General features: G+C 42.8%; 1 protein-coding gene across 2 annotated transcripts in view; it reads right to left on the bottom strand.

The window, feature by feature from the left end:
• Positions 1–23,127, bottom strand: part of FRMD4B (FERM domain containing 4B) — a 171,053-nt gene that overhangs the window by 106,955 nt on the left and 40,971 nt on the right. Inside the window, exon 1 of one of the 2 annotated variants that reach the window (XM_069966908.1) lies at positions 18,033–18,209. The exons of the other annotated variant lie outside the window; for it this stretch is intronic. Within the exon in view, the coding sequence (XP_069823009.1) occupies positions 18,033–18,194 (162 nt within the window). The 5' untranslated portion in view covers positions 18,195–18,209. Of the gene's footprint in view, positions 1–18,032; positions 18,210–23,127 lie in introns of those variants that run through there. 2 annotated transcript variants of the gene reach the window in all.

Below are 23,127 nucleotides of genomic sequence, written 5' to 3'. Positions count from 1 at the left end.
CGGTCCCATAGACAGATGCTAGGAAAGCTGGGTGACCTCTATCATACTGAGTACAAGATGCTGGGAAAGCTGGGTGACCTCCATGATACTGAGTATAAGATGCTGTGAAAGCTGGGTGACCTCCATGATACTGAGTATAAGATGCTGTGAAAGCTGGGTGACCTCCATTATACTGAGTATAGGATGGTGGGAAAGCTGGGTGACCTCTATCATACTGAGTATAAGATGGTGGAAAAGCTGGGTGACCTCCATGATACTGAGTATAAGATGCTGTGAAAGCTGGGTGACCTCCATTATACTGAGTATAGGATGGTGGGAAAGCTGGGTGACCTCTATCATACTGAGTATAAGATGCTGGAAAGCTGGGTGACCTCCATCATACTGATTATAAGATGCTGGGAAAGCTGGGTGACCTCCATGATACTAAGTATAAGATGCTGTGAAAGCTGGGTGACCTCCATTATACTGAGTATAGGATGGTGGGAAAGCTGGGTGACCCCCGTCATACTGAGTATAAGATGGTGGGAAAGCTGGGTAACCTCCATCATACTGACTACAAGATACTGGGAAAGCTGTGTGACCTCCATCATATTTAGTATAAGATGCTGGGAAAGCTGGGTGACCTCCATCCTACTGAGTATAAGATGGTGGAAAAGCTGGTGACCCCCATAATACTGTGTACAAGATGCTGGAAAGCTGGGTGACCTCTATCATACTAAGTATAAGATGGTGGAAAAGCTGGTGACCCCCATAAAACTGTGTACAAGATGCTGGAAGGCTGGGTGACCTCCATCATACTGAGTATAAGATGGTGGGAAAGCTGGGTGACCTCCATCATACTGAGTATAAGATGGTGGGAAAGCTGGGTGACCTCCATCATACTGAGTATAAGATGGTGGGAAAGCTGGGTGACCTCCATTATACTGACTACAAATACAAGATGCTGGGAAAGCTGCCTGACCCTCATTATACTGACTACTACGCAAGATGCTGGGAAAGCTGGGGTTACTGTATTTTTTCAATAGTTTATATCACTCGATGTACTTCTGTATATATGTCTCCTCTATGTACTCCTGTGTAGGTCTCCTCTTGTATATATGTATCATCTATATACTTCTGTATATACGTCTCCTCTATGTACTGCTGTATATATGTATCCTCTATGTCCTCCTGTATATATGCCTCCTCTATGTACTCCTGTATATATATGTATACTCTATGTACTCTTGTATATATATATATGTATCCTCTATGTACTACTGTATATATGCCTCCCCCTGTATATATGTATCCTCTATGTACTGCTGTATATATGCCTCCCCCTGTATATATGTATCCTCTATGTACTGCTGTATACATGTATCCTCTATGTACTGCTGTATATATGTATCCACTATGTACTCCTGTATATATGTATCCTCTATGCCCTCCTGTATATATGTATCCTCTATGTAGCAGGGACACATGCAGGCAGGGGCATTTCCGGGATAAGCGAGGGGGGGGGGGGGGTAGTGGGACACATGGTGCCTCCATCTAGGTAGAGTGTAGTAGTGGAGGTATAGTGGATAATGGGTGTAGTAGTACAGGTAAAGATGAGGGGTGAGGTAGTACAGGTATAGATATGGGGGGTATTAGTAATACTGATGAGGGGGATTAGTAGTACAGGTATAGATGTGGGGTGTAGTAGGAATAAAGGTATAGATGAGAGGTGACAGGGGCATACTGGGGGAAACTGGGGCAGCTGGGGATGACTGAGAGAGCTGGGGGTGTACGGGGCAAACTGGGGGGTGAGTGTGGCAGCTGGGGGTGACTGAGGGGGATTGGGGCAAACTGGGGTTGACTTAAGCGGGACTGGGGCAGTTGGAGTTGACTGAATGAGGACTAGGGAAGACTGGGGGTGACTGAAGGGGGACTGGGGCAGACTTGGGCGACTGAGGGGGGACTGGGCAGACTGTGGATGACTGAGAGGGACTGGGGCAGACTGGGGTGACTGAGGGGGAATGGGCAGACTATGGATGACTGAGGGGGACTGGGGGTGACTCTAGGGGGACTGGGGCAGCTGGGGGTGACAGAGGGGGACTGAGGCAGACTGGGGGTGACTCTAGAGGGATTGGGCAGCTGGGGGTGATTGGGGCAGGAGTGCACATATCCCTCCTCCTCTCACCCCGGCACACAGGTTCCCCTCCCGGCCACACGTGCAGGTCCCCGGTCTCTGAAGCAGGCCACAGGGACTGTAGAGGTGATAGCGTCACTGCCATTACTGGAGCTGTACAGCGGGATCGGGGGATGCAGATCCCGCTGTTCAGCTCCAGGACCCGAAGCAACGTTATCACCACTACAGTCCCTGCAGCCTCCTCCAGAGACCGGGGACCTGCACGTGTGGCCGGGAGGGGAGCAGGACGTGATATGTATAGCTGGGGTAGGTCAGTCGCGGCTCTGTTAGGCGGACTGCCGACCGCCCTGCACCTCACCTCCGGCCCGTCACTCCACGCACCGCCGCCCGCCATGCACCTCACCTCCGCGCCGCCTGCTTGACCTGCACCTCTTGCCCGGCCGCCAACCCGTCACTCTACGCTGCTCCACCTGCAATGATTTTTTGTGAAAATTGAATTTACGGTTTTAATCGAAATTGATTCTAACCTTCTGGGCAAATTAATTTGATTAATCGCCCAGCCCTAACTCCTCTGTATGTATGTATCCTCTATGCACCCCTGTATATATGTCTCCTCCTGTATATATGTATCCTCTGTATGTCTCCTCCTGTATATATGTCTCCTCCTGTATGTATGTATCCTCTATGTACCCCTGTATATATGTCTCCTCCTGTATATATGTATCCTCTGTATGTATCCTCCTGTATGTATGTATCCTCTATGTACCCCTGTATATATGTCTCCTCCTGTATGTATGTATCCTCTATGTACCCCTGTATATATGTCTCCTCCTGTATATATGTATCCTCTGTATGTCTCCTCCTGTATGTATGTATCCTCTATGTACCCCTGTATATATGTCTCCTCCTGTATATATGTATCCTCTGTATGTCTCCTCCTGTATATAAGTCTCCTCCTGTATATATGTATCCTCTATGTACCCCTGTATATATGTCTCCTCCTGTATATATGTATCCTCTGTATGTCTCCTCCTGTATGTATGTATCCTCTATGTACCCCTGTATATATGTCTCCTCCTGTATATATGTATCCTCTGTATGTCTCCTCCTGTATATATGTCTCCTCCTGTATGTATGTATCCTCTATGTACCCCTGTATATATGTCTCCTCCTGTATATATGTATCCTCTGTATGTCTCCTCCTGTATATAAGTCTCCTCCTGTATATATGTATCCTCTATGTACCCCTGTATATATGTCTCCTCCTGTATATATGTATCCTCTGTATGTCTCCTCCTGTATATATGTATCCTCTATGTACCCCTGTATATATGTCTCCTCCTGTATATATGTATCCTCTGTATGTCTCCTCCTGTATATATGTCTCCTCCTGTATATATGTATCCTCTATGTACCCCTGTATATATGTCTCCTCCTGTATATATGTATCCTCTGTATGTCTCCTCCTGTATATATGTATCCTCTATGTACCCCTCTGTATGTCTCCTCCTGTATATACATATCCTATATGTACCTCTGTATGTCTCCTCCTGTATATACATATCCTATATGAACCCCTGTATATATGTCTCCTCCTGTATATATGTATCCTCTGTATGTCTCCTCCTGTATGTATGTATCCTCTATGTACCCCTGTATATATGTCTCCTCCTGTATATATGTATCCTCTGTATGTCTCCTCCTGTATATAAGTCTCCTCCTGTATATATGTATCCTCTATGTACCCCTGTATATATGTCTCCTCCTGTATATATGTATCCTCTGTATGTCTCCTCCTGTATATAAGTCTCCTCCTGTATATATGTATCCTCTGTATGTCTCCTCCTGTATGTATGTATCCTCTATGTACCCCTGTATATATGTCTCCTCCTGTATATATGTATCCTCTGTATGTCTCCTCCTGTATATAAGTCTCCTCCTGTATATATGTATCCTCTATGTACCCCTGTATATATGTCTCCTCCTGTATATATGTATCCTCTGTATGTCTCCTCCTGTATATATGTCTCCTCCTGTATGTATGTATCCTCTATGTACCCTTGTATATATGTCTCCTCCTGTATATATGTATCCTCTGTATGTCTCCTCCTGTATATAAGTCTCCTCCTGTATATATGTATCCTCTATGTACCCCTGTATATATGTCTCCTCCTGTATATATGTATCCTCTGTATGTCTCCTCCTGTATATATGTATCCTCTATGTACCCCTCTGTATGTCTCCTCCTGTATATATGTATCTTCTATGTACCCCTCTGTAGGTCTCCTCCTGTATATACATATCCTATATGTACCCCTGTATATATGTCTCCTCCTGTATATATGTATCCTCTGTATGTCTCCTCCTGTATATATGTCTCCTCCTGTATATATGTATCCTCTATGTACCCCTGGTAAAGTCCAAGGTTGGAACAGCGGAATCTCCCAGGGATGCACAGTCTCCGTCAGGTGGGCCCACACCTGATACTCAATAGCGAAAAAGAAATGGTGTGGAGACAGCATCCATCCAGTGAAAAAATATTTTTACTTTATTTTAAGCCATTGCATATAAAAAGATTACCGACGTTTCGGCTCTAACACTCCTGAGCCTTTCTCAAGTGTTAGAGCCGAAACGTCGGTAATCTTTTTATATGCAATGGCTTAAAATAAAGTAAAAATATTTTTTCACTGGATGGATGCTGTCTCCACACCATTTCTTTTTCTCTATGTACCCCTGTATATGTCTCCTCCTGTATATATGTATCCTATATGTACCCCTGTATAGATGTATCCTCCTGTATATATGTATCCTCTATGTACCCCTGTATATATGTCTCCTCCTGCATATATGTATCCTCTATGTACCCCTCTGTATGTCTCCTCCTGTATATATGTATCCTCTATATACTCCTCAGTATGTCTCCTCTTGTATATATGTATCCTCTATGTACCCCTGTATATATGCCTCCTCCTGTATATATGTATCCTCTATGTACCCCTGTATATATGCTTCCTCCTCTATATATGTATCCTCTGTATGTCTCCTCCTGTATATATGTATCCTCTATGTACCCCTCTGTATGTCTCCTCCTGTATATATGTATCCTCTATATACTCCTCAGTATGTCTCCTCTTGTATATATGTATCCTCTATGTACCCCTGTATATATGCCTCCTCCTGTATATATGTATCCTCTATGTACCCCTGTATATATGCTTCCTCCTGTATATATGTATGCTCTATGTACCCCTTTGTATGTCTCCTCCTGTATATATGTATCCTCCTGTGTAGGTCTCCTGTATATATGTATCCTCCTGTGTAGGTCTCCTGTATATATGTATCCTCTATGTCAGGGAGGGGGAACCTTGGCTCTTCAGCTGTTGCAAAACTACAACTCCCATCATCCATGGACAGCCTATCGCTCTCCAGCTATGATGGGAGTTGTAGTTTTGCAGTAGCTGGAGAGCCTTGGTTCCCTCCCCCTGCCCTATGTCCTGCTGTGTAGGTACCTGGCTTCCTGCAGACACCACCTTCTCCGTCTTCAGGCTCTTCTAGCCCAGACACAGGAGAACCAGCTGGGAGGAGAGAGCGGCCTCTGGTGGCCGGAGGAAGATACTGCCTACAGCAGTTTGCTTTTTACCATAAGCCTCTTAGGCTTATAGAAAGCATAGTGGCCATACAGGGGGCGGGGCTTACCGGTATGGGGGCGGGGCTTCGGCGGCCGCTTCCATCACAGTCCGGATCCACCACAGCCACAGGTAAATATGACAGAAGAGGGCGGGGCTGTAAGCAGGGGAGGCACTGAGGACTCCAGCCAGCTGTCAGCAGCCAGGCGGCCCTGACAACTGGGGGAAGACCGGCCCGGGGGGCATATGCCCCCCTGCCCCCCGGCCCAGCCCGCCCCTGTCTCTTTCCCTGTTTCGCTCCCCGCTGCAAAAGTCGAGCTCTATTCTACAGCCCCTATTACACGGGGCGACGAGAGAGAGCAAGCAAGCGCCGACCTGCCAGGTCAGCACTCGCTTGCTCCTCATTCACCGCTCGCTGTCAGCGCTATTACACCCGCCAGCAGTGAGTGGGTAAGAGACAGGGGGGCGCGGGGATCTGCCTGGGTGATCGCTACATCCTTCAGGCAGCCCACAGAAGATAGCGGCGGTCTTCTGCTGCCTCCCCTATTCCACGGAGTGACGGCAGCAGATCGCTGCTATCATGATTGTTGATTTTTCAACATGTTGAAAGACAACGATCAGCCAACATTGTGCATGTCGGCTGATCATTGTCTTCTATTACATAAGACGATTATCGGCTATAAAGGCCGTATTCGGCTCATGTCCGGGCCCTAAAAGGGCCCTAAGTTTATTAAAGTGACTAGTGAGACAGGGAGAGAGTCGCCTGCTTCATTCTAAGCGTTGTCTCTTTTTTTCTTTTACTGTAATTATTTTTTTTTGACTTTGACACTTTAAGGCCATGTGCAGACATTGTAAGAGACCGGCCGTTCCGTGGCCCGACCGGGTCATGGAACGGCCGGTCTCTCAAAATATCATCCTGGCCGATGCTGCAGTACCGGCCGGATGATCTTTTCGGCCGCAGAGTTCTGATGCGGGCACATCCGTGTGCGCCTGCATCAGAACTCTCCACAGCACACTATGAAGCTTGCGGCCGGACATGTATACTATGTGTATACACTCCAGCTGGGATCCCATAGACGGCTATATAACGTATACTTCCGTAATAATCACGGCCGTTGTACAACAGCCGTGGTTTTACAAAAATATACAATGTGTGAACATAGCCTAAATAAGAAAGTAACACGTCATATGTTATGCCTCCTTAAGGCAATTTTCACACGTAACATAGACATATTTTTCCCATCTACTATATATTATGCCTTGGCACAATGGTGATCTGATGACACGCAGAATCTACGGGAAATGCAGATGTAATATGTAAGCAAAAATGCCTCCATATTACATCAGTGTAAAACCAGCCTTAAATTGATTGTTAAATGAAGACAAGCATAATAATAAAACTGCGGCCATATGTTTCAGAATTTCTATAACAGTAAACTTCCTAGAACCCTATGAGGCTTAATATAGAGACAGATCAGCTTTAGAACCGCCGTATGATCTATTTTAATGTAGATGGAGATTTTATAAGCCGCCTCATTAAAATAAAATGCTAATTGAGCGTGAAGGATTTTGCGCTATAATTTCTATTTAAATAGCAGCGGAAGAAACTCTTTGTTGTACGGAGGAAAAATAACCCAGGCCGAATTGCTTAAGATTTCCTGTCATAGAATGTTATAAATGAAGCCTAATAATCGTATTGGCAGAACTAGGCAGTAACTAATATAGTGTTAAAACAATACACTGAGATTACTGCCGTCTCTCGCACATCTTGATGACTTCGGAGATGGAAACGAGGCTTAGTGTTGTTTGAATAGAATCCTCTGTTAACATTTGGCATAGCAACCAGGGGAGGAAATGAGCAGCGAGATTTCAGATGGGTTCGGCGGTTGCTGTAATGGTTTTAAAAATACACAAATTGGATGGACGGAACAGAAGTAAGAGCAGGTCTCGTCCTTCTCATAATACACTTGGCTGCATACAATCTAATGAAATAGTGCAGCAGATTGCAGGTCTTCAGACTCACAGTAAAGTATAGGAAAAGGAGATTGTGATTCCACTATTAACGCACTTTAAAACGTAATATCACCTTTTTTGCTGATCAGCCAGAACATGAAACATGTCCTTTTTTTCTAATCTGTTTCTATAATTTTTTTAAAATTTTCAAATTACATTTTTTAAGCGCTACCATCTTGCCTGAGCTATTTAGAGATATGCTTTACAGTAATCCTTATGGGCATAGACAGGACCTGTCACACTGACATGAGTGGGAAAAGTTACTAGGCATACTCTGTGAACTATGAAATAGTAGGGGAGGGGGAGGCTGAGCGATGAGTTTTCTCTATTGTCTTATCAATGTGCTGGTGTCTCTGTTCCCTGTAAGGCTATGTTCACACAACGTATATTTTCGTAAAACAATGGCCATTGTACAACAGTGATTTATGCAAAATATACGTGCCATTGCTGCCTATGGAATCCCGGCCAGAGCGTATACACATAGTGAATGGCCAGTCTCTTACTGTGTAAGCACACAGCCTAAGGCTATGTTCACACTACGTATATTTCCGGCCGTAGTGCGAACCGTGAATATACGACCGTAGTTTTGAGGTTGATGCGTACGCTTGAAAGTATACGATATACGGCCGCACAATGCACACTACGTATGAGCCTACGGCCGGTATCTGGAAAATTTGAAGAAAACAAAAAAAAAAAAACAATTCCTTAAAAATATATAATTGGTTTAAACAATAGGCCATTTATGTCACGGCCGCCGCGGCGTCCCATGCTCCGGGCCGCCGCCGCGACCTCCCTCTGCCCCATGCAGCTGCCAGGGTCCTTGTGCAGGGACCCGGCGCTGCTACATGTTCGGCCCCGGGGGGCGCCTTACCTCGCCCCGCTCCTGTCTCCGTCTGTGCCGGCCGGCGCGCGCTTTGGCTGTCTCAGATTTAAAGGGCCAGTCCGCCCCTAATTGGTGTATGCGCACAATCACTCCCTATAAATTCCAGCCCTGCCCCACTACAGGTGTTGGAGCCTCTACATGCTTCCCATAGCGTTTGGCCCAGCTCCCTGTTGTTCCTGACCTTAGTCCTTGTCCCTTGTTCCTGTCTTCAGTCCTTGTCCCTAGTCCTTGCCCGCTGCCTTTCCATTGTTCCTGAGTCCTGTCCGCCACCTGGGAGCACATCTACAGTCTTCTGCCTGCACTATCTCCTGCCTACTGCTCCGGCCACGCCTCGCCTGCCGTCACTAGCAATCAAGCCAGGGGTAGCGACCTGGGGGTCGCCTGCCGCAGCAAGTCCATCCCGCCTTGCGGCGGGCTCTGGTGAAAACCAGCGGCCCCTTAGACTCCGCTCCCTGGTGAGGTTAGTGCTATCGCTAGTGACGGTCCAGTGGATCCACTACTCCATGCGTTACAATTTATAATGGTGCATTCCCTTTAAACACTTTTACAGGTTTGAAACCTTTCAACCAGATGTTTTGCTTAAATAAAACATAAAGCAACTATATAAGTTAAAATGATCTTCACTGTTTTGTGTCCCTGGGGTTCATTTGCCGTTTGTAACTACATACCCTTGTAGATGTTTCAAAACTCCAATCCCCGGCGTACCCTGACATCTACAGGCTGACAGGGCATGCTGGGACTGGTGGTTTTACAACAGTTGGAAAGCCACAGGTTGTGGACCACCACTATATAACATTGTCTGTAACTTTTTAATACTTTCAGATTTCAGACTCTCAGAATATTACATATAAAATATACTATGGTTTCCCTTGGAACACCCTTTCGTTACCCACATGACGTACATTGGTGCACATCCATATATGTGAATGTATATTTGATCTCTGCATGGTTTTTATATGGTTAAGTTCCTCCAGGTATTATGCTGTGTGCTTTAAGTTGATGTCTTGTTTATTATGTATGTGTTGCTCTCAGTTCTTGATATAGATTTGTGTACATAGCTATTGATTTCAATAGGCTCTATGCAATACTTCTTTTGACCTGTAGTGGCGCTAAAGAGAAACAAATCAGTTGATACAGCTAATCGCTGGAGATCCTAGCAGCAGGACACTAGCAGCAACGTCCTTCAAAGAAAAATATATTGTGTAAAGTGAACAACCCCTCATATTTCTTTTTTTGTAATATGTTTCCCAGAATTCTTCGCTGTGGTTCAGTGAGCATAGGATCGGCCACTGCTTATCAAATATGAAGAAATGCTGCTAATCTCTATGACTGAATGTACATTCCATTCCAGCCAAATAAGCAGATTGAAAATGATCTATTAAACATACTCCAGCATTGGAAATGCATGGGCGAACACTTGATAAATTGTCTCATGTGATTTGCCGTAATGAAGGTTAAAGAGATCTCCATAATAACAGTCATTTATATTAATTCCAGCCATCGCTGTACCACTCCACCATTTAGACCCTCAGTCATTGATAGTACAGTCGTACATAAACAAAGCTTCATCACTGTATAATAACATATTCTGAACTATTAGGGATTGTGTAATGATTCCTTACTATTTTAAGATCTCCTTATACTGTCAGTAAATGAACACTTATTTGTCTTCAGTGACCTTAGGGTACTGTTGTAAACAGGACCTAGACTTGCCACTTAAAGGGGTTATCCAGCGCTACAAAAACATGGCCACTTAACACAGTGTGCAGCACAGTTATCAGTGCATAGCCCGTGCTAGCTGTGGCCACTAGCACTTCTGACAATTGCGGACTCCACGTTTTAAGTGTTAACTCTTCAAACATTGCCGTTTTGTTGTGGTACTGCATTATTTAGTTGCAGTACTTAAAAGAGTTGTCTACTTTATAGTAAAATTGTTCAGCCTAAAGTATTAGTGGCTGTACTCACTGCACTTACAGACAGCAACTCCCTGTGTACCCCATAGAGTTAATATCTGACTTCCCTCCTCCAGGTTGTGCTGTCCTGGTCTGTGGTGATTCCGTCCATAAGATGGCCGACGTGGCAGAGCATGTGACCATACCCCCCAGAATCCACCACTGAGCCTGTATATGCCTATGGAGGACACAGGGGGAGGGGCATGGTCACATGCTGGCCGTATTACGGAGAGAATCACCAGAGACGAGGACAGTACAATCTGTTGTCTGATTTAACTCTGTGGGGTACACAGGGAGCTAATTTACTATAAAGTGATAAACCCCTTTAATGGGGTACTGTGGGCAAGGTTTTTTTTTTATATATACTCGGGATGGGCTGGTTTACCTTAATATAGCAGACTTACCTCCCTGGCTCCAGAACCGCCACCATTATCCTGCTGATCCTTTCTGCTGTTCGGCCATTTACGGGATCTGGGGGTTTTAACGTTGCAGGACCACCCAGACAATCATCGACTGAGGCGGGACTCCACTGAAGCAGCTAGTTGAGTGGGCAGGCCTGCAACGTTACAGCCCCAGTACCTGGAAGTGAACGAATAGCAGGATAGAGCAGAAGGATAGCAGTGGCAGCGCTGGAGCCAGGGAGGTAAGTGTGCTTTAATATGTTAAACGAATCCATCCCTGCCCATATATCAAAATATACCCCTTGTCCGGAGTACCTCTTTTATCAATACTGCATAATTTCTGTGAAGGAGCTACAATACAGTAACAGTACTGTAATAAAACTTCAATGTGTGAACATAGCCTAAAGCCTCTACCACTGCTAGCCACCAACCCAGCTGCACGTAAGAGCGCCATTAAACCTGCTTGATGTAGTCACGCTTAAAGCAGCTAAAAATCATGTTTCATTGTCAGGACGGGAGACAGATTCTGCAGCTGCCGTGGTTAAGCTCATAAAGAATTGTTTACACTAGTACATAGTGACAAATCAATCGATTACGCAGTGAATATGATCAGCACTGAATATGTTCTTTTCCTCATAACATTCAGATCTTGAACATAGAGGAAAGGTAATGCTAAGCAGATAAGTTACGTCTTATATGCCACAATTAAAGCCATCCTGTAAGGCTAGTGGCTGTTTTAAAGTATTTAACTCTAACATTTAAAAATATAACTTCTTTTTTTTTTTTTTTAATTGTGTGACCCTCTTGGTGATGCTGTGAATTTTTGCTGAGGGTGATGAGCTTTTCATTGAATCAGTCTCCTTCTACCTCTGGCAGCTGACAGTACAGTCCCTTCTTATTTCCCCTGGAGGAGTCCTCTCCTCGGCTATGCTGCTGCAGAAACCCTGCAACGTCCATGTTAAGCAAACCAGAAGTCCATTTCTATTTGTTATTCTGCAGTGTACAGAGGATCAATATACTGAGACTGCGTGACTTAACCTATGAGAAGGATGTGCACATTGCTGTACACTTTGGACACCAGGTGGCGCCATACTATGTAAATAAATATGTAAAGTCTTCATAGGATCTTTTTTTTTTTCAGAATACTAATAGCAATTAGAGATAAGTGATTGTTCGTCAGGTTCGTCAGTGAAGTTTCGTCAGGTTCACTCTATTAGCAATGGTTACTTTTTTTCTTCTATACAATGAATATGACATTAAATAGGTGAATATTCCCTATAAGATTCATTTACACAAGACTATAGTAACTAAATACCCATTTCACCTTATGAACCAGCATGACCATATTTTGTGCCCTATATTTATGAACAGAATTGCTTACCTATGTTAAAAAAATCACATAAAGGCTGCGTTCACACCATGAATGTATCTTCCATTGGCACAATGGGATGTCAACCTGTACAAACACAGACCCAATTGACTTTAACACCCAAAATGTAGTCAACTAATGATTATGTTTGCGTCATAAATAGTGCCATAAAGAACACAGAAAAATAGTATAATGTCCATAAAAAGCACATTTTACAATATAATATAGAAAGCCATGCAGTACAGTACCCTGTGAAATTAGACAATGCCAAGTTAATGCCACACCGTGCCCATGTAGATAATGCCAACATAGACTTATGTAAATAATGCCAACATCACTTAACATAGACATTATGACAAAACATCCAAATACTGACATATAGTGCCCATATACAGTATGTACCCAAATAGATCAATAATACCACTATACACTGCCAAATAGCCATGCTTTAAAGTATATCAGACCATAAATAATCAGACCATACAATATCTAAATAATAGTTCCACACAAAAGCTAATTAGTACTGCTAAAATAGTACCCTTATAACAGTGCTACAGGAGTCTTTAGTGGCCCCAGGGGCCCGAGTACAAACACCACTGGCACAATGATGTATGTATGCTGCAATAAAATCACTGAAGAGGTATCTTGGGTTGGGTCTACATACATGACTACCATGTACCAAGCTGCACAATTGAAGTTTCAGTCAGGATATCCTGAGACATAGTGCAACAGAACTGTGGCTGAAACCTTCCTTAAAGGGGTTATCCTCATTATAGGCAATCAATATTAGGTAGTCCCCTACCACCCTGTACCTTCTCTGGATACAACATGAGTTAAAAAGTTATAGGGGTCAGAATAGAGCATTTTTAGGCATATAGATTTTTTTTTTTTTAAGAAAAATGTAAAAATGTTTGAAAAGGTATATAAATTGAGCCTAGTTGTACTTACACACAGAATACAGAAAACATGTTCACTTTACCATAACCTGCACAAAAGTTGCAAAACTCTGGTGTTTTTTTTTTTCACCCCACAAATAAATATATATATGTATATATATACAGTAGTACCTCGGTTCTCGAACTTAATTGGTTCCGGAAGGCAGTTTGAGAACCGAGCAGTGTCTTCCCATAGGAAATAATGTAAATGTGATTAATTGGTTCCAGCAGCCACCAATAATTACCTACAATACTCATTTATTACACTGATAAGTGCTCAGTATAATCACTACAGTACAGTACAGTTCTATACTGTACAGGACATTAAACATAAGAAATCTTCATCAGAACCGGCAATTATAGTACAGTAGTCACCAACTCCTCACCCATCCTTTACTGTATAGCGTCCCCCCCATCCAAGCACTGTAATGTATGGGAGATGGTGGTGCACTGCCTGTACTACTATTGCACTGTATATGCACTCCAGCAGTCTTATACAGCACTGTACTGTATGTGAAGCCTCACCACTGCTTAACTTGCCAGGTACAACCCACTATCCACGCTCGCAAAAACGTTCGAAAAACGTTCGAAAACCGAGCAAAGTTCGAATTCCAAACACTACTTCTGGGTAAATTTTCGTTCGAATACCAAGCAGTTCGAGTTCCGAAGCGTTCAAAAACCCAGGTATTACTGTATATATATATATATATATATATATATATATATATTTTTTTTTTTTTTTTACACTGTATTGTAAAATAAGTGGTGTCATAAGAAACTACAAAAAAAACAACAACATACAGCTCTGTACCTGAAAGAGTTGAAACGCGTTGTTATTAGACTTTGGACTCTAAACAGTTGTAAGATGAACCCCTCTTCCTCAGGTTACAAAAATAGATGTCACCTGAAAATGTGTTGTTATTAGACTATAATAAATCAGTTCGCCTGTACGGCCTGCGCACACCTGTTTTTGAAAGTCTGGACTCCACAGGTCTGTATCACCTGGAGGTGTACGGTAGAGATGAGCGAATAGTGAAACATTCAATATTTCGAAATTCGATTAGAATAGCTCCCGATATTCATATATTCAAACGAATATCGAATTCCATTATAGTCTATGGGAGAAAAATACTTGGGACCTGAAAATCAATATTCGACCACTAGGAGGTCACCAAGTGCCCAATGACACCTCAGGAAATGATGCCAACATGGGACAGCAGGGGAAGCATGATGCATATGGGACAGCAGGGGAAGCATGCCTGGGTGCATTTAACACTAGTGATGAGCGAACATCCCAATTTTCCCAAGTGTACGCCAAAGATTCACAAGCAAATCATGAACGTAAAGTAGAAGCGTATGTTTTGGTCTAGCAGTACGCACTTGCGTAGGTATCAGGTCAGGTGCAGTGTAAAATACGTAATAACGAAAATGAATGATAACTATAAATCAGTAGTAGCAAGATAACAGGTATTATTCTGCAATCACAGTATACAGCTGTATACCAGATATATAATTGGTTTTTACAATAATAAAATTAAAGAGCCATTCAACTCCTTTACAGGACGCAGAATGCGCAAATCAGTAGTAGCAAGATAACAGCTATTATCCCACACTCACAGTATACAGCTGTATTCACTATCAGTAGGTGTCTGAACACACTGCCTGTCCCACAACAGCTTCTAAATATATGGTTTTTATACTTTTAGCCCTAACAAGGGCTTTTGGGCTCCCTCCCTACCTAACTTCACCTAAAAGCTTTCTCTCACTGGTATACAGTCTCTCCCTCTCTAGCTCCAACCAGCAAGTGACACATCTGAAATCCCCTATTCTTATATTCAGGAGGTGACGTAGTTTAGCCAGCCAATCACAGTTAGAGGTTTTTTGTTTTTTTTTTTAAGTCTTGCCTATTCTTAGTGCCTGTCCCTCCCCCTGCGTATTTATTGGCTAGAAAAAAGTGCCAGGGGATGTGGGAGGGCAAATCGAATTTTCCCTGTGTTGGCGTTCGAATATTCAAACGCATTCGAATAGCTCGAATAGCGTACTATTTAATCGAATAGCTCTTCGATCGAATAGTATTCGCTCATCACTAGTGTACGGTATATCTGACTCTGAAGCAGCGACCCTCTTGATGTATATGGTTGCTTCAAGCTTTTTAATGGTTATGGATGTGCACAAGCAAACCAGGTGAGCATATAGTGCACCCACATATGACTTTATTCCCATTCTGTCACCATATGTCACCTGATGAGGCGCTAAGCCTGTTTTTATTTCTATAACTGTTAGAAAGCAAGGAGGAGAAATTGAAAACACAAAAGTGAAAATTAGCTGGTGAGTGAAAGGGTTAAAAGGTGTACAATTATCCGAGCCGTGTAAAGACGCGGTAAACGAGTGGTGATCGCAGAGATTGGTGCTGGTTATCGGGGCCTGCTCAGCCAGTCTTACAGAACCTCACAGTACAGCACTGTTACCATGCTATAACTAATCCATGAGGAAACAGTTCTCTATCTCCTACAAGGTCGACAAGACCTTCAGCATTTTGATCTGACCGTTGGCTTTGTTGTCAGTCATGGTGTCATTCTCTAAATGGAGCTAAAATACTTGTGTTAATCCTCTGATGTAACACGTATATAAGGTATTTTGTGACACACAGTAAAGCCTTTTTGTGGAAAGGCAGAAAGCAGAGCCCCAAAGCACTTTGTGTCCATGACTCACATAAAAATTCTTCCATAATGCTGGTCATTTCTGTGACAAGTATGAAATCATCAGCTCTAAAAGAGTCAATGTACTAAATGTACAAATTCTTACAACTGCTTCAAGGTTTTTCACCCTGCTTTCCTAGACTCACAAAGTCTGCCTAGTTATGCATCAGCCTAGGAGTGGGGTTGGATGTATTATTATACAGGTTTTCCATTCAGGAGTCTGGGAAAGCTGAATGACAACTAGGGATGGTCTGAACCGAGTTCGGTTCGGGTTCGTACGAACCCGAACCCTCGGTAATGATTCCCGCTGTCTGCCCGCTCCGTGGAGCGGGCGGATCCAGCGTGAGGACCGCCTGGAAAACTGGGATACAGCCATAGCCATAGGCTGTATCCCAGTTTTCCAGGCGTTCCTCCCGCTGTATCCGCCCGCTCCATGGAGTGGGCAGACATCGGGAATCTGCTGCCGAGCGTTCGGGTTCATACGAACCCGAACCTCGGCAGGTTCGGAGCATCCCTAATGACAACCTATTCCTTCTTTCATGTTTTAACTAAATAGCATTTAGGTGTTACGCAGCTTTCCCAGACTTTTGCATATTCATGCATAGCTGAGCAAATTTGGTTTTCAGGACCCTAGGACTGGATGGCAACCCATCTGGGAGCTCTAATATTGGGTATCCAGCTTTTCCTAAAAACAGATATAAACATAAGATAATGGAAACCCATCACTGTGGAAATGCAGTTCAATCAGTGTAGACCCTGTTATAGAGCAGGAAGAGCCGAGCAGATTGATATATCTATTTGTGGGAATATATCCAGTAAAGTTTGTATTTTATTGATGTAAACCTCTGCTCATTCTAGAGTCTGGAGGGCGGTGTCACTAAAGGTCAGTCACCACCTATTGGACTCCTAAAACCAGAATGAGCAGATATTGAAATCAATAAATTCCTAGTTCTGCTGAATATTTTCCTGTAGATATGTAAAGCAATCTGCTCAGCTGGTCCTGCTCTGTAACATGATACTCACAGATTGAACTACACATTCAGAATGACAGCTTCACTTTAATAGGGTTATCATGGAAAATATTAGGATCCTTTTACACACACAGATATCTAAAAGATCTGATACATTTTTGAAGCCAAAACCAGGAATCAATTTGAAAAGAGGAGAAATCTCAGTCTTCCCCTTATGATCTGTTCTCTTTTATAGTCTCTTTCTGGCTTTGACTTCAAAAATCTGTCTGATAATCTGTGAGATATCCGTGTGTCCAAAAGGACCCTTACAAAGCATCTCCAATCACTTTAATGTGACTGAGCTGCAATACCAGACACAAACTGAGGACAAGAGTGGCGCTGTTTCTGAAAGGAAACAACTTTGCTTTTCTAATCCTGGATAACCCCTTAAAGTGAAGGGACCAAAATAATAAATTCTCCCCTGAAAGAAAATGCCGCACTTATCCTGCTTTTTTAAGCTGTTAACATTTATTTCAACCATTTATTAGTAACATCAGTTTCTTATAAAGCTGGGTGACAACCAGTATAGACACCACTACTGCACCCATGGTGCTATGAAGCCTTCCCAGACCTCAGAATGACAAACCAATACAGTTCCTCTGCCCATATATCAAGAATAACTAAGCAGAACCTTACTTTTCATATTTGACTGTAAGTAAGGTGGATGACAACCATTCCAAGAGCCATAATATCACATATATTGGTTGTCATCCAGCTTTTTAAAGACATTAGCGAACTATAGTTATATAGCATTAAAAAAAGGGTATTTGTGTAAAAATACCAAAATTACAAGTGAATCGTAATAAAGTATAACAATGGAGACTTGCTTTTCAGGAGTCTAGGAAAGCTGGGTGACAACACTTCTGAGAGCTAAATTATCCATCATCTTCTAAATTACAAGTTGCTAAGCAACTGGGGAGTGGAAAGTTCACCCCCCCTGCTGCCCAGACAGAACCAGTAGGTCCCACTATACAATCACACCCAGAACCATGAAGTTGCAATGAAACTTTCTGAATCTTATATTTTTTTACCTGATACACCTCCCTTAGCCCGCACCATGTCCTGAGCATCATCTGGCAGGTCCGTGCCCTGTGTGTGTACCATCTTCTCAGTGTGGATACAGTCAGATTCCACACAAAGCGACTCCCGTTACTCAGCATGTCCTCTACTCCACACATAAACACAGAAGCCATGGCTGGAAGGCTCGCATTCAATAGACCTATCTCCGTCTAGTGCACAGCTTGCATTGGCAGCAGACGAGAGAGAGAGCTTTATTCCATGCACAGTGACAAAAAAAAAAGAGAGGGTAGAACAGAGCGAAAAGAAGCCAGGGTCAATTCAACAAACTCGTCTTTCACTCAGTTTCCTGGGCAGGATCCAACTTCTGCTTGAAGTCCAGCCAAAAACTGCAACGGCTCAGGCTTTACCCAAAGCATCCAGGTCCACCTCTTGCAGTTTAGAGCAATCCGTTAATCTACGGTAGCACGAGTGACGTCGTATCATCAGATGTGAAAAATATAAAAATGTTGTAAAATTGTAAAATGTTGCCAAAATTTTATATCCTCCCGAACGATCCCCTATTGTATCAATGGTGCCCCCTGCACCCGTCTTTCAGAAGTCATAGGTGCGTTGCCTTCTGGTATAAATTGAGATGGTCAATTGGTGGCGATAGACTTGGGACCATACACTCGAAAGCAACCTAGTAGGGTATTATCTGGGCTACAGACTGAAGGCAAAGATTAGAGCTTGATCAAGGAAAAGCAATCTGTTCCAAGGATAAAAGTCACGTAATGGTATTAATGTAGAGAATCCTTAGCTGAGACGGAGATGAATCACACAGGCTGTAAACACTGGCATAATAGCCCACAGGAGAATACTTGAAAAGGAGACTCTGTAGTTATGGTGAGAGTGAGGCTCTGTGCGGGCCCCTGAGGACCGCGACAGTTCATGGTACTACTTACTGTGTTTGCATCTTTGCTGAGGGCTGGAGAGACAGCTTGGGGAAGAGCAGGCAAAAAGGATATTTTAAGGTGTCCCTGGGGATAGTTGTTTCCTAAATCTCTTGAAAGAAGTCTTGAAGATGTGATCTATGCCTACCGGGGGGATGGATGCTGCGGTAGAGGTAGTTGCATTAATACACATTAGGTTAAATAGGGGACAAAGTTGTGTATGAATTTCCTGCGTTTCATAAGTTCACATGATCATGTGGTGTGATGGTTAAGAAGATCTAGCATAAAAAAGACCTTCAGCAAAACTAAGTGTACCTAAACTTTCTGACAAGATTTTTAAAAAATCTGCAAGGTTTTGTTGGATTAACCATTCAGAGTAGCAACAAGATTATTTTTGTACTTTCTCTGCTTTTATTAAAGGAGAAGTCTGGCGGAAATACAAAATTCTGTGCAGGCAGGGAGTGTGTGTGTGTGTGTGTGTAGGGGGACATAATAAAGAATGTATACTTACCCGTCCCTGTGCCTCCGCAGTGCCTCAGACAGCCGCCAGAACTCATTTTCTCCAAGCTTCCTGCTATGTTATGAATCAGGTTAAAGTACCTGACTTGGCTGATGGAATGCCTGTTTAGCCAGTCACTGACTAAATAGTCCTGACAAAAGTGTACTGGGCTGAACAGGATGGCAGGTTGGTAGTCCTAAAACTGGTGTTATAAAACTTTATGGGTGGTCAAAGAATGAAGAGAATGAAGTACACAGCCCAGGTTGTTTCTCCTGCCCCACCACTATTTCTGTGTTCTGTCTTGTTCTTGGAGTTACTGGAGACAGATTTCACCTGACAACAGGCAGTGCACAGCAGATTGCAGGCCTGGGAAACATCTAGTGGCCAAGACTTTAGGTCTTTTTTTTCTGGGGTAAGGGGTCATTTTTGGTAAATAAAGTGATTTACACAAATGTTAAGAATCACATAGGCTATCAAACAGCATTTAAATATTTTTCTTTGGAGTGCCAATTATTTAATCCTGATAATACCACCAACATCTCATGGATATTTGGGGGTGGGGGCATGGTTTCCACCACTTTAGGATAGCGTAGAGGGCATTTGTTGCACCTTGTGGAAACCTAGTCTTACAGTAGGGCATATGGAATAATAGAAGGGTGTGTCTCACTCATGCCCCCTTCTATATGCTAAATTACGTAAAGGTAACGTCAATGTCACATTACCCATCATAGATAACATCTAAAAGATATATATCAATCCTAACTGTTCAGCCCAGATCAGCTCCTCCTTACACTGAATCTGCTGATTTGACAATACTTTCCAAGATGGATTTTGCTGAAACATTCATTTCTACAACTGTTACACATCGGTTTGCTGCCAAGACAAGAATCAGGATGTCACAACCCTATAACCAAACATTGGACTCATCAACATTGTCTAGGAAACATTAATCTAGTGTTTCCTTATACCGATAGGGTGTGGGTGAAGTCAGGTTAGAGAAATATTCCAGGAAAAATGTACAATTCGGGTGTCCTGAGTGTGCGGCTGTTTTATGTTTACTAATATTATAGTGTAATATAGTGTAGTATGGAGTAGAGCCCCACCCACCACTTCTCCTCAGAGGAGCCCTACACTATAGGCAGATAGTGACAGGAATCTGGAAAGGTGCCTATCTATCTTTCACAAATGTAGGTGCCAGTGTGTGTGTGTATATATATATATATATATATATATATATATATATATATATATATACACACAAAGTGGTACCTTGGTTTAAGAGTAATTTGGATTGAGAGCGCTATGCAAGAAGAGCTCACAGTTTTTCAAAATAGTAACTTGGTTTAAGAGCATTGCTTTGGTTTAAAAGCTCTCTGTACTTGATGGGACAGGGAGTGGGGGAGGGACATGGTGTGCATTGGGTGGTCTACAGCCCTGTACTCTGATCCAGAAAGTCTCCCTCACCTTCCAAATCATAGCAGATCCACTTCATCAGAGGACAGGACTGTGAAGGTAATCTCTCCATAGCTGTGACCCCTCTCTTCGCAGACAGAGAGTGCTGCTATACTGTGCCCACATATGTCCTGCTCATTCCTTCATGCTCCCTGCAATCTGTCAGCCCTTGTGTTTCCCATCTTCTCCATCCCTGCTATAATGTTCCTGCACTTACACTCAGCTATACACACTGCTGCAATAATGTGCCTGCACTCACACTCAGCTATACACACTGCTGTTATAATGTTAAAAAGATACGAATGAGGTGTAACCTCTCACTAGCGCTTACACTATGAAATGCTGCTAATAGTCAAAAAATGAACACCCGTAGGTTCATTAAGGGTTAAAATATATCAAGGTAATTAAATTGACAGTCAGCGCAATGCTAAGGCAATCCCAAATGTGTATTGGTGTACTATAAAATAAAACACTAGTTGGAAGACTAAAAGGATATTAATTATCTGTTTGTCAGGATTGACGAGGGCCACCGACACTGTTGCTGAAACGCGTTGATTACCTTCTTTGCCTTTCCAAGCACCCGTACTAGCAGTGACGTCACTCGACTCCCGGGAAAATATTTTTTGAACTGCTAACATCTACGTAACCCACTGCGTAGTGCCGCCGGCCGGGGCGCCTCTAGCAGGGGTTACATCCACATCCTGTTGCTAATCATATGATACTAAGTATTTTCGAAGGATTTACTACTGGCGTATACACCGGATCTTCAACACACATGGGAAACTACAAATCAGCATTGTGAAAGAGGACAAACAGGTAATTAATATCCTTTTAGTCTTCCAACTAGTGTTTTATTTTATAGTACACCAATACACATTTGGGATTGCCTTAGCATTGCGCTGACTGTCAATTTAATTACCTTGATATGCTGTTATAATGTGCCTGCACTTACACTCAGCTATACACACTGCTGCAATAATGTGCCTGCACTTACACTCAGCTATACACACTGCTGTATAGGAAAGTTTCTATCACTGTCTGTGATTCTCACTTCCTGATTGATCCATGCTGAACACAGACCCCTTCCCCATCACTGTAATATGACCACACAGACCTCTGACAGCAGGCCTGCTTCTCTATTGTAGCCTGTTGTACTACACTACTGCATTATGGGGATCTTCAATTCCATCCTGTATTTACAAACTGCGGCCCTTTTTTTTTAGGTTTCTGCACTTACTATACATTATACTCCACATACTGATTGCTATACTGTACAGTAACTTATAATATGACATATTCAGCTGTTTGAAACCAATTGTTTGCATTTCAATTATTTCCTCTGGGAAAATTTGCTTTGCTTTAAGAGTGATTTGAATTACAAGCACGGTCCCGGAACGAATTATGTTCGTAATCCAAGGCACCACTATATATTTTAATATATATAAATATATATATATCTTTCCCAGTGAAATATAGCTTGCATTAAACTCTCTCCGGAGACAGAGAAGGACTGGTTTAGTTGAGTTTCAGTCTTTGCTGTTTTTGGCAATACTCTTTGGTCCTGTACCACACCCTGGCAAAAGTGACGGTGCAAATGTCAATTGCAGCTAGACAGGATATTAGGTCACTTTTACTAGGATTCAGGTCCTTGTGAAGACATAAAAAGAACACAAACCCAATATACATATAGCTGGGGGCTCCTGCTGCAGCAAGACTGGGTGCGAAATAAAGGTCCTGAGCTAGAACAGCAATTGTGTATATGCAGTGAAGGAACAATATATATGTGTGCCAACAGTGATGTTATCAAATACCGTTCATTTTTCTTAAAGGGGGTTTTCTCACCTAGGAAGCTTATGGCAAATCTTGTTCACATTAAATCCACAATGAAAAACTGCAAAAAGGGAACCTGTCAAACTGAACAAGCAATCTGCTAGCATCATGTTGTAGAGCAGGAAAAGATAAGCAGATAGTATATAGTTTTGCAGGAAAACATTAAATAGAACTTATTCATTTAATATTTTGATTATTCTGGCCTTAGGAGTCCAGTGGGTGGTCCTATCAGTGATAGACCACCTTGTCTTTGTGCATACAGAGATAGCTGTTCAATTCCTATTCAGTCAGTAAAGGTTTTTTCTATGCACACATATACAGGAATAGTTGTCAATCACCGAATAGGACAGCCCCCTGGACTCCTAAGGATTTAAATAAATATTATATTATTTGAAA

The sequence above is a fragment of the Dendropsophus ebraccatus genome, chromosome 4 (genome assembly GCF_027789765.1).
Source record: "Dendropsophus ebraccatus isolate aDenEbr1 chromosome 4, aDenEbr1.pat, whole genome shotgun sequence".
Taxonomy (NCBI): Eukaryota; Metazoa; Chordata; class Amphibia; order Anura; family Hylidae; genus Dendropsophus; species Dendropsophus ebraccatus.
The sequence above is the reverse complement of the archived record's forward strand: the minus strand, read 5'-3'. Positions and strand labels throughout refer to the sequence as shown.